At 38.2% G+C, this 13,664-nt stretch overlaps 1 protein-coding gene across 1 annotated transcript; it reads left to right on the top strand.

Moving 5' to 3' along the window:
- Window positions 1–2,203: 2,203 nt before the first annotated feature.
- On the top strand, window positions 2,204–12,856 carry ABHD12B (abhydrolase domain containing 12B). Its single transcript, XM_069541048.1, has 4 exons — window positions 2,204–2,359; window positions 8,299–8,420; window positions 11,713–11,870; window positions 12,102–12,856. The coding sequence occupies exons 1-4, from the start codon at window positions 2,204–2,206 to the stop codon at window positions 12,854–12,856; spliced, it is 1,191 nt and encodes a 396-aa protein (XP_069397149.1).
- Window positions 12,857–13,664: the final 808 nt, after the last annotated feature.

Here is a 13,664-nt window from a genome sequence, read left to right as displayed (position 1 = left end):
TTGGATATCATGATGCCATTCTGGGTACTTGTAAAATAATTTTCAATTTTAATTCTCTGTTTTCATAGAACTTCTCATCCTGGTCTTATTTCACTTAAATCTCTCTCTCTCTCTCTCTCTCTCTCTCTCTCCACCTTTCCTTTTCTCTCTCAATCATCTGAATTTACCTACAACAGGTTGAATTATGCCTAGTTCTGGTTTTGACATAAATACCAGTGAATATTTTGAAAAGTCACAAATTCTGTTTCTTCGTCTCTATAATGAAGAATTTACTACATCACTGGTTCTCAATCCTAGTGGCATCACCTGGGAAACTTTAAATTTATTAAAACTAAAACAAAACAAAACAATGTCTATCAATCATTCCCCTTCTACTCTGCTTCATTTGGGTCTTGCCCAGAACCCAGAAATAGGCATTCTTTAGAACTGCTAAACTAATCCAGTGATTTTTTTTTCAAATTTTAAGTTGTACATAAATCTCCTGGGGAATCTTATTAAAATGCAGACTCTATACATTCAGTCTGGGGAGGGGCTTGAGATTTTGCATTTCTAACAAGTTCTCAGAAAATGCTAGCACTTCAGGGCCAAGCGTGTCACTTTAATTAGTAAGGATCTAAATTATCTTTAAGAATACTTTCAGGAAAAGAAAGAAAGAAAGAAAGAAAGAAAGAAAGAAAGAAAGAAAGAAAGAAAGAAAGAAAGAAAGAAAGAAAGAAAGAAAGAAAGAAAGAAAGAAAGAAAGGAAGAAAGAAAGAAAGGAAGGAAGGAAGGAAGGAAGGAAGGAAGGAAGGAAGGAAGGAAGGAAGGAAAGGAAGGAAGGAAGAGGAAAATGAAAGAAAACAAACATATAATTAATGCATTTTTATGGCTTATAAAGGCCTGACATTTGTTAGAAACAACTGAAGAACTAGACATAAAATTTAAATAATGAAAAAATTTTCACTCAAATAATGTTTAATATTGTTATAGGAATTCACCAGAAGGAATATTTCCAGCATTACAAGTTTGAGATTTTCACATAAAATACATAATTCTATCTTAATAAATGGAATTTTCTGAATCCCTAAAATTCATCATGAAGGTTGACTATTAAGATAGTTATACTTATGTGTCAACTTATAGGGTATTTTTCAATGAGATTTACATTTAAATCAATGAATGTTGAGTAATGCAGATTGCCTTTTTAATGTGGGTGGGCTTCATCCAGTCAGTTGAAGGCCTGAGGAGCACAAAAGGTCTGGGTTTCTTAAACAGAGGGAGATCTCCAGTAGTGTACCTTCACACTTCACCTACACCATCTGTTTTCCTAGGTCACCAGCCTGTTGGCCTTCAGACTGGAATTGTACTATGAGCTTTCCTGGGTTTCCAGCCTGATGGAACATACTACATTTTTTGGATTCTCCAGACCCCATAACTGTGCAAGCCAATTTCTTATTCTCACTATTTATCTATCTAGAGACAGATATAGAGATAGAGATATAGAAAGATATAGTGATATAGATCTATCTATCTATCTATCTATCTATACCTATCTATCTATCTACCTATCTATCTATCTATCTATCTGGATATATATATATATATATATATATATATATATATATATATATATATATATCCAGATAGATAGATAGATAGATAGGTAGATAGATAGATAGATAGATAGATAGAGTTAGATCCCACTGATTCTGTTTCTCTGGAGAACCTGCACTAATACAGATCAGATTTTGGTACCAAAACTAAGGTGGAGCATGTCACAATACCTCTTTTAAAGTGAAGGGGTAGTTGTTTCAAAAGGCCCTTCCAAAGCCAAAAGGAGATATAATACCTAGTGGGTCTATTTGGATTTTGGAGGCAACATACTTCTCATTTAGGTGTGTTACCCCAGCTCTTTCATCTCATTAGGTAAAAGTAACTAGTTTTGAGTCAGGCTCAAAACAAGAGTAGGCTCTGCAGCAGGCCCAGGCTGCCATGCAAGCTTCTCTGCTTCTTGGGTCACAGGATCAGCAGAGCTAAAGGTGCCTGGAGTGTCAGTGGCAGGTAGGGATGCTGTTTGGAGCCTTTGTCTCCAGTAGCTGAATCACAGCACAGGTTGTTCTGAGTTTGGAGCTAAGCCCTGTCATTCTCCACAGATAACTACCCTCTTTTTAAGACACAGTTTGGGGTCTGCTACTCAGCCTCAGTGGAGGCTGAATGCTTAACCATGAGCCACCAGGTCACCACAGGACCTGAGCTGCCCACCACGAGCTGGGTGTTATCTGACCCAAAAAGCCATGAAGTTGGGGGTGATAGCAGCCTTCCATCACCAAATGGAAGTGGTGTGTATGAAATCAGGCTTGAACAGAGCCTGAAGGCACAAGTAAGTTACATGAGGAAGTGGCCTAAATGCCCATGGACCCCACTCCTGTTATACGGCTTTCACTCTCCCAACTTGCACCTAGTGCTTCATGGGGAGCTCCCTGTGACCACTGACAGAGGAAAAGAAGACTCAGGCCTGGTTTACAGATGGTTCTGTATACCATGCCAGAACTACTGGCAAGTGGACAACTGTAGCATTATGACCAATTCCTGGGACAATCTTGAAGGAGAGTGGTGAAGGGAAACCCTCCCAATGGACAGGACATCAAGCACTGAAACTGATTGTTCATTTTGTTTGGAAGGAAAGATGAACAGATGCACAGTTATATACTGATTCATGGACTGTGACCAATGGCTTGTCTGAAGAGTCAAGGAAACATCCATGGAAAGAACATGATTGGAAAATTGGTGACAAGGAAGACTAGGGAAGAGATATGTGGATAGACCTGAGTAGACAAAAATGTAAAGATGTTTGTTTCCTGTCAATGTTCACCAAAGGGTGACCTCAACAGAGGAGGATTTTAATAATCAAGTGAACGATATGACCATTTTGTGGATATGAGCCTCCTCTTTTCCCAACCACCCCTGTCATCACCCAGTGGGCTCATGAACAAAGTGGCCCTGGTGGCAGACATGGAGATTAAGCACAGACTCAGCAATGTGGACTGCCACTCACCAAGGCTGCACTGGCCATGGCCACTGCTGGGTGCCTAATCTACCAGCAGCAGAGACCAACACTGAGACCCCCATATGGTGCCATTTCCCGGGGTGATCAGCCATCTACCTGGTAGCAAGTTGGTTACATTGGACAACTTCCATCCAAAAACAGGCAACATTTTGTTCTTCGTGGAATAGACCCTCTGGATATGAATTTGCCTTCCTTGCACACAATGCTTCTGCTAACACTACTGTCTGTGAACTTACAGAATGCCTATCCACCATCATTATATTCCACCCTGCACTGTTTCTGATCAAGGAACTAACTTCATAGGAAATGAGGAGCAACAATGAGCCTCTGCTCCTAGAATTCACTGGTCTTACCATGTTTCCCCCTATCCTGAAGGAGCTGTCTTGAGAGAAAGTAAATTGGCCTTTTGAAGACTCATTTACAATCTCAGCTGGTGGAAATACTTTGCATAAATGGGGAAAGTTTCTCCAGGAGACTGTATATGCTCTGAATCAGCATCCAAAATACAGTGTTACTTCTCCAATGGCCAGGATTGATGGGTCCAGGGGTGGAAATGGGAGTGGCATCACTCGCTATACCCCTGGTCACCTACTAGAACAATCATTGCTTCCTCTTCCCATTACCTTATATTCTGATGGCCTAGATGTCTTTGTTACAAAAGGGAAGGAGACATGATAAAGGCTCAGTTGAACCACAAGTGAAGACTTCTCCCCAGCCACCTTGGATTCCTTATGCCTGTGAATCAACAGGCAAAAAAGGTAGTAGTTACTCTGCTGGATGGGATGACTGATCCTGTCTTCCAAGGGGAAATTGGAGGTCTACTCCACAATGGAGGTAATGAAAAGTATGTCTGGAATACAAGAGATCCCTAGGGTGTTTCTTAGTATTACCATGCCCTGTGGTTAAGGTCAATGGAAAACTACAAAAACCCAATCCAGGCAGGACTACTATTGACCCAGTCCCCTCAGGAATGAAGGCTTGGGTCACCCCACCAGGCAAAGAACCATGACCAGCTGAGGTGCTTATTGAAGCAAAGTGAATTAGTAGAGGAAAGTAGTTATAAATACCAGCTCCAGCACATGACCTGCTTCAGAAATGAGGACCATAACTGTCATGAGTATTTCATCCTTATTTTGTTATGAGTGTGTGTGTGTATTAAGCATCTTGGTTTTCTTCCTTCTTTAACCCTTTATTGAGGAACATGAGATATATTGATTTTTATATCATAGTATTTAAGTATTGTAAGTTTTCCATTGTAGTATTGTAGTTTTGAAATATCAAGGAGAAGAATAAACATCATGCAAGGACTTTTCGTCCTCCTCTGGGAAAGTGTTAGTACATTTTCAGGTGTATGCAGGACAGTTGTATCATGTTAGCTGAAATTATGACTTTGTTATTGTCTTTATTTGGAGATTAAGTATGGTTTAAGGAGATGCATATGAGTGCCAAGCTGACAAAGTGTGGCCTCATGATGGGTAATTTTATGTGTCAACTGAAAGGGTGTTTTGGGATGAGATTTATGTATTTAAATTTGTTAACTTTGAGCTGATTGTTCTCTATAATGTGTGTAGGGATCATCCAGACAGTTGAAGGCCAGAATAGAACAAAAACACTGGCTGCCTCAAGCACAAGGAATTCCTCTGCAGACTGCATTCAGAAGTCATCTGCATCAGAGTCCCTCCTGGGTCTCCAGCCTGCCAGCCTACACTGCAGATTTGAACCTTTCAGCCCCCACAATTACCTGAGTCAATTTCTTACAAGTAACCTCTCTACATATATGCATATCCTATTGGTTTGTTTCTCTGGAGAACTTTGACTAATGCAGCGATTCATCCCCTCAGGAAGCATCCGTCCTTGTTATCAAACCCTCCTCCCACCCACTCCCCTGTGGGCCTCACATGCAGCACAGACCACCAGCAATTTATTCACTCTTATCCGAATCACACATTCACAACTGGAAGCATATCTTCTTCCTTAGGCATTCACCATCCCGCCCTTCCCATATCCGTGACTTGTAGTCACTCTCCTTGTCTCCTCTAATTAATTTTCCAAATCTTAGCCACAGGGACACTTCTAGATCATAAGTGTCCTTGTTTAAACACTTAACTGGCAAAGGTTTTCCTCAGACTCAGTTCCAAGCTTGGCTAAGAGACTCCATGTGATGGGGTCTGCTCCCTCTCTCACACTTCCTGTGACCACATTTGTTTCCTTTGAGCTACCTGTTCCTGGTGTGTTCTCTTTCCCGCAGCCCTCAGTTGGTGGCTCTCCTTTGGGGATGTATTGATCAAGGTTCTCTGGAGAAAACAAACCAATAAGACATATATAGATACATAGAAAGGGACTTATTGTAAGGCTATGAATGACTATGGAGGCTAAGTCCCACAATCTGCCATCTGCAAGCAGGAAGCCCGGAAGGGTTGTGGTGCGGTTCAAGCCCAAATGTGAAGGCCTGAGAACCAGTGCCAGTCCAAAGTCCCAAGACCCAGGAGCACTCCTGTCCTGAGCACAGGAGAAGCGGGATGCCCAGCTCATGCAGAGAACAAATCTGGCTTTCCTCTGCTTTTTCTTCTCTTCAGGACCTTAATGAATGGGATGTTGGCGACCTGCATTGGTGAGTGATGTCTTTATTCAACCTAATGATTCAAATGCTAATACCTCTGGAATCACTCTCACAAACACACCCAGAAAAAATGCTTCACTAGCTATCTGGGCAACTCTTAGCCCAGTCAAGCTGACACATAAAATTATCCATCTCTGGTGTGGGGAGGGGCATGGTAGTTCTACCTTCTGCTCATCCCCATTTCCTCAGAACCTTCTGGAAGCTTTTTCTACAATGCCTAAGCCCAACCTTTCTTTGTGCTCTGTTCATATACTCTGGGAAAGTGATCATCACACTTTATTCAAATCACATTCTTTTTTTAATGAAATAAGTCAGACAGACTTATATGTGGATTCTACAAAACTAAAATAAATGTATATAACAGAACAGAAACAGACTCACATATAGAGAGAACAAACTGGTGGTTACCAGTGAGCAGCAGGGGGGAGGGGCAAGATGGGATAGGGGATTAAGAGACACAAACTACTATGTACAAAATAAACAAGATACAAGGGTATACTGTGCAGCACAGGGAGATATAGTCATTATTTTATAATAACTTTAGATGGAGTATAATCTATAAAAATCTTGAATCACTATGCTGTGCACCTGAAAACTAAGATAAGATTGTGAACCAACTATATTGCAATCACCTTTTTAACTATCAATGTCCTTCACTCACTATTAAACTTCACAGTCTATAGTGCCTGGCATTGAGATGGTACTAAATAAAGTTTTGTTTATTGAATGAATAACAGAATTTTCTATTGTTCTCCCATTGTGTGTAGCAAAAAAGCTATTGTAATCAAGTGGATATCGCCTTTTTCTCAAATATTTAGTATATGGGATTTAGAATGCGGAAATAAAACATTCGGTTTGGGATTCAGAAAACAGAAATTTAAGTTCTCAGGTCTGAGGTGTTTTGACTTACATTAATACAAGTACTTTTCAAGTGTAGCTCTTCCCCTTCCTGGTCTATTGAGCATACCTGCTAAAGGAAAATAGTATGAGTTTTCTGTCTGATTTTTGTTCTCTTATTTTTTTCCTGCCAAGGAGATTTGGGGCACATAAATCATTAATGTGTGTTTTTATATATCTTGGTGGTCAGTGATGAGAGAGTTTAAGGTAACATAAATCCTTTTTGTGGTTATTTATGAGAGATACTTTAGGAGTGTAGAATTCAGTACAGGTCCTATGGATGACCTTCAGATAAGAGCCTGGCTTGAGCCTGTACATTTGGAAATGGACAGAGTTCTTTGTACAGGCTACTTTCAGTAGAATATCATAGGAGCATCATCTACTACTGTAACTCTTCCCATTTCTCTTTTATAAGACTTGTTATTTTCCTAGCTTGGGAAGGAGTAAAAACATACCAGCTACTGATCACTGACATTCAAGTACAAAACTAAGTACTACAACAAAAACTTGGAGATAATTTTGTTCAAAAATAGTAGGAAGTGAAAATTTAACTTTGTCTATGAAAAACTCCCTAAGTTTCTATGTGAACATAACTGATGGAAATCTGCTTATATTATTTGACACAACTGTTTAATTGCTCTTCATCTTCACTGATACAAATGAGGACATACCTCTTCTTTAGCTCCATATATTGCTCGAGGGTAGAAAAACGTACTTCCTTTAAAATGTATAAAATCAGACTGTACACTGGTGTGACTCCTCATCACTGCTTGCTATGTTCACTGGATTTTAATGTAGTAATTCCATGACACACACAGAAACATTCACTATAAAATGAAATGTCCAAAAATTGGAAAAAAAGGACTTTACCATTGCAATGATTTCTGAAAAGTAATTCCATTTTACAGAAAAGAGATGCTAGGCTTAATGCCTTCTATTTTGTTTCAGTGTGATCACCTGAAAATGGCATGAGGGCAATACATAATTCAAATATCTTTAAAAATTGAACCATGTACTTTTACAGCTCTAATAGGAAATCAGTACAAATCCACTTTTTACAGGACAAATATGTCTGCATGGTTATAATGCCAATTGTCCTTACCTGTGATTCTCTCTCTCTCTCTCTCTCTCTCTCTCTCTCTCTCAATTACCATTCCTGGAGTTTTATAGAATCAAAGATATTCTAACAATAGATGAAGTGATTTGACAGATGCATTACAAGGTCTAAAGAGTACTGTTTGATATATCAGATTTTACTGTTCAAGTCATTTGCACAAACATTTGCTTATGGTGGTTGTGTATAGACCACTATAAGAATGTCACATTCATGAGCAAATCATTCCCTTAGTGTAAACATTGCATCTGCTTTCTAGAGCAATCTAATTTTTTATATCAATCTCTGTTCAGATCTTATGTGGAAAAATATGTTAATATAACATTCCATCTCAATGAAGACCACAAAACTGTTGAAAAATAAAGAAACCAGCAAGTGACTATAAACTAGCATGTTTTAAAAAAAGGAATTAAAAAATGTATCCATTATTTTGGGTAAAACATGGCTATGTTTCCTTTCCATCAGTATAAATGATGGGAATGTCTGGCTCTATTCTAAAATCTGTTACTATAAGTTGCTTTAGAAGGACAAAAGTTGAGCAACCACCTGGGAGTGTCATGCTGAGTGTGGACTGTGAGTTAGACCGCATTCTAACTCATGTTCCACTTGTGCCCCCTGTAGCCTGAAGCAGGACATGTACTTGCCCTAACCCTCATACCTCTGGTCTCTAAACTGAGGGCCACACCTATCCCATTCACTGCTGTGACACCGAATGACATCGCCTATAAAGCACTTAGAATGGCGTTAGCACACAATATGTGATCAATAAAGATTATCTATAAATATCAACATTAATAGTATTTGGGTTCTTCTACGTACTTTGAAAAATATAGGAACATAAATGGTATTCATTCTGAAATTTTCTGTTCTCTAACTCACCTTGTCTGCTTTGACACTGAGTTTTTAGTGCTCTCACGGAGTGAATTGCTGTTTTTTGATTTATTGGGAGAGGTTGACCAATATTACAATAATCTGTTCCTTGAAAGGTAGTGGAATTCAGTTTTAAAACATTTGATACTAATGTTTTCTTCATGGGTTGGCTTGTAGCTACTGATTCAGCTTTTTAATGATTATAAGACTTCCAGGATGTTATATTTTTCTAGAAATCTTTCTATTCTGACAAAATTGTCAAATGTGTTGGCTTTTATTATCTCATTAAAATATCAATATCTGATGGTCCTATGCCATTTCCCACTTTTCGTTCTTCATAGCAGTGATTTTTGCTCCTAAATCTCCTCCTCATCATTCTTCATCTCCATCCATCTTGGTAGAGGTTTGTCTTTTGTTTTCTTGATTTCGATTTTGTGGTTAGTTTTTTGTTTCGTTAGTTAACATTCTCCATTTTTTCCCCTATCATCAGTTATTTTGATATCTATTCTGTTATTTTTTAAAACTTAAATTTATGCTTAGTTCACAAACATTCCCTCATTCCTACTTCCTCATGTAGTATTTAATGCTTTTGTTTTCCTTTAAGCATCATTTTAGCTGAGTTCCACAAGTACCAGTGTATTCTACTTTCATTATTTTTTAGTTACAAATATGTTTTTACATTTCTACAGTAATTTCTTCTTACATCTATGTGGTATTTAAAAACATTGTTTTCCTTTTACTGTATGGAGGTTTTACATTTATCCTCTCTTTTATAAAATTCTAATTTAATTATAATATGGACTAATTAATATAAAATATTTCCAGTTTTTGCCACTTGACATATTGCTTATGCTTAATAAGAAGTTAAATTTTGTAAATGTCACATGGGTGCAGGGTACTATCTATATTATTCCAATAAATCAAGACATTAATTTTTTTATGCAAAGTATCTTTCTAACTAAACTTTAATCACTTTGAACTTTCAATACTTTAAAAACCAGTTGAGCACTCCTGATTTGACAGTGGGTTTGTCAGCTTCACTTACAACTTGCTTTATATTTACATTATTTCATTTTTTTTTAGACTCTCCATGCGTTTATCCCATAATGATGCCTTTGTCCTATGTCTTTTTGTCCAATATCAATACAATACAGATTTAATATTAATATACATCTTAGATTTTCTGGACTTTATTTTTTGATGTGATCATACACACACAGAGTTTTTCAAACTCTCATGACTTTTGAAAACATATTATTGAAGTATAACACATATACAGTCAAATCTTAAGCTTGATAAACTCTGACAAACTGAACACACCCAAGCAACCACCACACAGAGTAAAAGCAGACAGACAGAACACTTCCAGCATCCCAGGCATTCACTCCGTGCCCCGTTTCAATTACCACCCATACTCCAGGGTTGACTACCATCACGACTTCACACTCTAGTTTGGCCAGCAATTGAATTTTACATAAAGGGGATCACAAAGTGTGTACTCTTTTGTGCCTGGTTTACTGAACTTGAGCACTGTGTTTGTGAGATTCCTCAACGCTATTGCATTTGCTCTTTTTACCCGAGTTTATGTATCCATTCTCAGGAAATGGGAGTATGCGTAGCTTCCAGTTGGACTGTTTAACCAGTGCTGCTCTGATATTCTTGTACGTAGCGTTGGGTGCTCCATGTGCTCATGCTTCAATTATGTCACTTAAAAATATTATAGAAATAAAATTTTCCTGCACCCTATTTGAAAAATTGCTTTAAACCTCAAGTTAGACCATTTATATAATATTTTAATGACACATTCACACACATATATGTCTATATATGTAATAATATATAGACATGTATATAAAATTTTTTTTTGCCTTGATATGATTTTATTACCTCTTTTTTGCCTTTTAAAAAACCAATTTATTTTTTTTCTTTATTACATATTTTCCATCAGCTGGCTTGGAACTAATTTACTCAATTTCTCATTTCTATTGTTTTAGTGGTTAATTTTGAAATTTTAATGGGTACTTATAATATTTTAACTCCTCACATCTTACATGTTACTACTGACAACATTTCAATTCAGTCCTCTTAATTCTGCCCTAATTGTTATCATCAATGTTCCTTTATATACAATGTTTGCTTAGATTTTCTAATGTGTTGCCTTTTCTTAGGGATCACTTTTCTTCTTTGTTAAGTTCAACAAAGTTCAACTTAAAGTTCAACAAATAAATTAAAAGGAAATGTTTATTTGTATTCCTCTGAGAATATCCTCATGTCACTTTGTCTCTTGAGAAGTTATTTTGCTGGATATACAATTCTAGGTTCACAGATATTCCTTAACTGTCTCTTGGAGATGTTACTCTACCATGTTTTGGCTTCTATTTTTGCAGTTGTAAATCTGTTGCTTGACACACTGGCATTTCTTTGGAAGTGAACTATCATTTCTCATGGTCTGCTTCAATTAACTTTGCCTTTTCTTTGCTATTTTGTCTATAGTTTCACTAAAATATGTCTAAGAAAGAATTTCTGGTTTCTTGTTTTTTCTTCCTTTCCTTCCTTTTCTTTCTTTGTCTTATGGCATACCATAGTACTTTCTGTACTTGTGAGTTTGTACTTTTTAATCATTTCTAGGAAATTCTCAGCCATTCATCTAATCAATTATTGCCACAGCTCTCCTCTCTCTTGAACTCCTGTTCAAATATCAGTGTGACTTTCTCTTTGGGTTTCATCTCTTAACTTTTCTTCCATCATCTCGTTACTTTTTATTACATTCTGGATTATTTCCTTACATATACCTGCCAATCCACTAGGTTTCTCATGAGCTCTGAGATGGATGTTTAACGCACTGAGTTTGGAGTTTTACAAATTTGTATTTTGTGCTACATCTTTTCAAATATTTTCAGTTAGAGTTATTTTATATTCTGTATCTGATAACCAACTCTGTTATTTGTTGGTGACTCTTTCTTATAGTGGTTTCTTTTCCTGTGTGTTTAGGATCTTTTATTCTGATCTCCCAGTGGTTGAAATTAATCTGTGGAAATCCAGGGACAAAAATTGTGGCTGTTTTCTTCCAAGAGCATTTTCTTCTGTCTGAAATCAGAGTATTACCCAAGCGGGACCACTCTGGCCAACTTTCAGAATCTCTAGTTTATTCTAAAAATATTCCAGGCCGTCCCCGCCGGGGAGGCGGGCGGCCGGGCGCAGCTCCGGGCTACAGCGGCAGCTCCCGCAGCTGCGGCCGCGGTGGATCGGGTTGCGATGCGGCGTGGAGACAGACAAGCAGGGCTGCGTGACCGCGTGGTGGTACATGGTCGCACAGAGCCTGAGATCTTTCCCATACTCCTGTTCAACACTCAGAAGAAAAACTTCCACTCTGTGTACCAGCTTTACAAGTAAATCATTAAAAGAACATATTTTCCCTCTTCTGATGAACATGCTGATTGTTTTCAACCTTTTCAGAGCACCATTTCTTGCGGATTTAAAGAAACCAGAGTTAAAGATTCCTCACACAGTGAACTTCTACATCAAAGTTGAACCTAGGGTGATTCTGGGTATCTGGCACACAGTTCCTAGCTGCCGGGGGGAGGATGCTAAGGGGAAGAGCCGTAGCCGGTATGAAGCAGCTCTCCATGATGGCAACCCAATTATTGTTTATCTTCATGGAAGTGCAGAACACAGGACAGCTCCTCACAGACTTGAGATAGTAAAGGTGCTGAGTGATGGTGGTTTTCATGTCTCGTCTGTTGACTATAGAGGGTTTGGGGACTCGACGGGTAAGCTGACGGAGGATGGGCTGACTTCAGATGCTATTTGTGTCTACGAGTGGACCAAGGCAAGAAGTGGTACCACCCCCGTGTGTCTCTGGGGCCACTCTCTGGGAACAGGAGTTACAACAAATGCTGCGAAAGTTCTAGAAGGGGAAGGATTCCCAGTTGATACTATTATCCTGGAAGCTCCATTTACCAACATATGGGTTGCAAGTATCAATTATCCCTTGTTAAAGATTTACCAGAAACTTCCAGGATTTTTAAGCACAGTTATGGATGCCCTGAGGAAAGAGGAACTAGTCTCCCTCAATGATGAAAATGTTAAATTCCTGTCTTCTCCCCTTCTTATCATACACGGTGAGGATGACAAAATGGTGCCTTTGGAATTTGGAAAAAAGCTCTATGAAATTTCACACAATCCATATAGGAACAAAGAGAGGGTGAAGATAGTGATCTTTCCTCCTGGCTTCCAACACAACTTCCTTTGTAAAAGCTCCACACTGTTAAAAACCAGGAGAGATTTCCTGAGCCAGCAGTGGGCATGAGGTATGAGTACAACGGGGAGCAAAGACTTACTCCAAACACCACTTGTCATGTATATTTCTTATGTAAAACTGTACTGTGCTGCTTGGATGAGCTGAAGTTACTGACATTTCTACAAGACACTTGCCTTTTAATAAAAGAAAGCATGGATGCTGGAAATAAATAAATAAATAAAAATATTTCAAGTTCTCCTCTGTCAGTTTGTTGTTGGCCCAATGTTTAGACTCTTGTTTATAGGATTCATGTTGACATTTGCTTTTTTCAGCTCTTGTTTTCATTCAGATTATTTTTTGCCTCTTGGAGATTCCCCTTACTTTGTGCAAGCCCATAAGTACAATTAAAAGTGTGTTATATGCAGTGTTTAGTTGTTTTCCAGGATCAAGTTCCTTCTGAATACGTTAGTATCTTGTTTTCTATATTATTTGAAACGAAAGATGTCAGTTTAGTGCCTTCGTATGCATTGTAATTTTATTACATTTTTTTTTTACCTATCTCAATGAGTGATATCACTAGAATTTTCCACCATAGATCCTTTTGTCATAAAAGGCCATACGTGTAGATATAATATGAAACACGAAGTGAAAAGCACTCTTAGTAAGGGATGAAAAAGTAGCTATTGTATAAAATGGGCATAAATTCTTATGTGTTACTCTTTAAAAAAATAGATAAAAGTAGTATTCCTTGCCATTGTTGCAGGAATGGTGGCTGAGCCAGCATTTTACATGTCCTCATGCACCTCCCAGTCCTACTGTGGTTGGGCAGAACCCAGTGACAAATTCTAGACAGTGAGCTACGGATGAAGGTGATGTG

The sequence above is a fragment of the Delphinus delphis genome, chromosome 9 (genome assembly GCF_949987515.2).
Source record: "Delphinus delphis chromosome 9, mDelDel1.2, whole genome shotgun sequence".
NCBI classification, from domain to species: domain Eukaryota; kingdom Metazoa; phylum Chordata; class Mammalia; order Artiodactyla; family Delphinidae; genus Delphinus; species Delphinus delphis.
The sequence above is the reverse complement of the archived record's forward strand: the minus strand, read 5'-3'. Positions and strand labels throughout refer to the sequence as shown.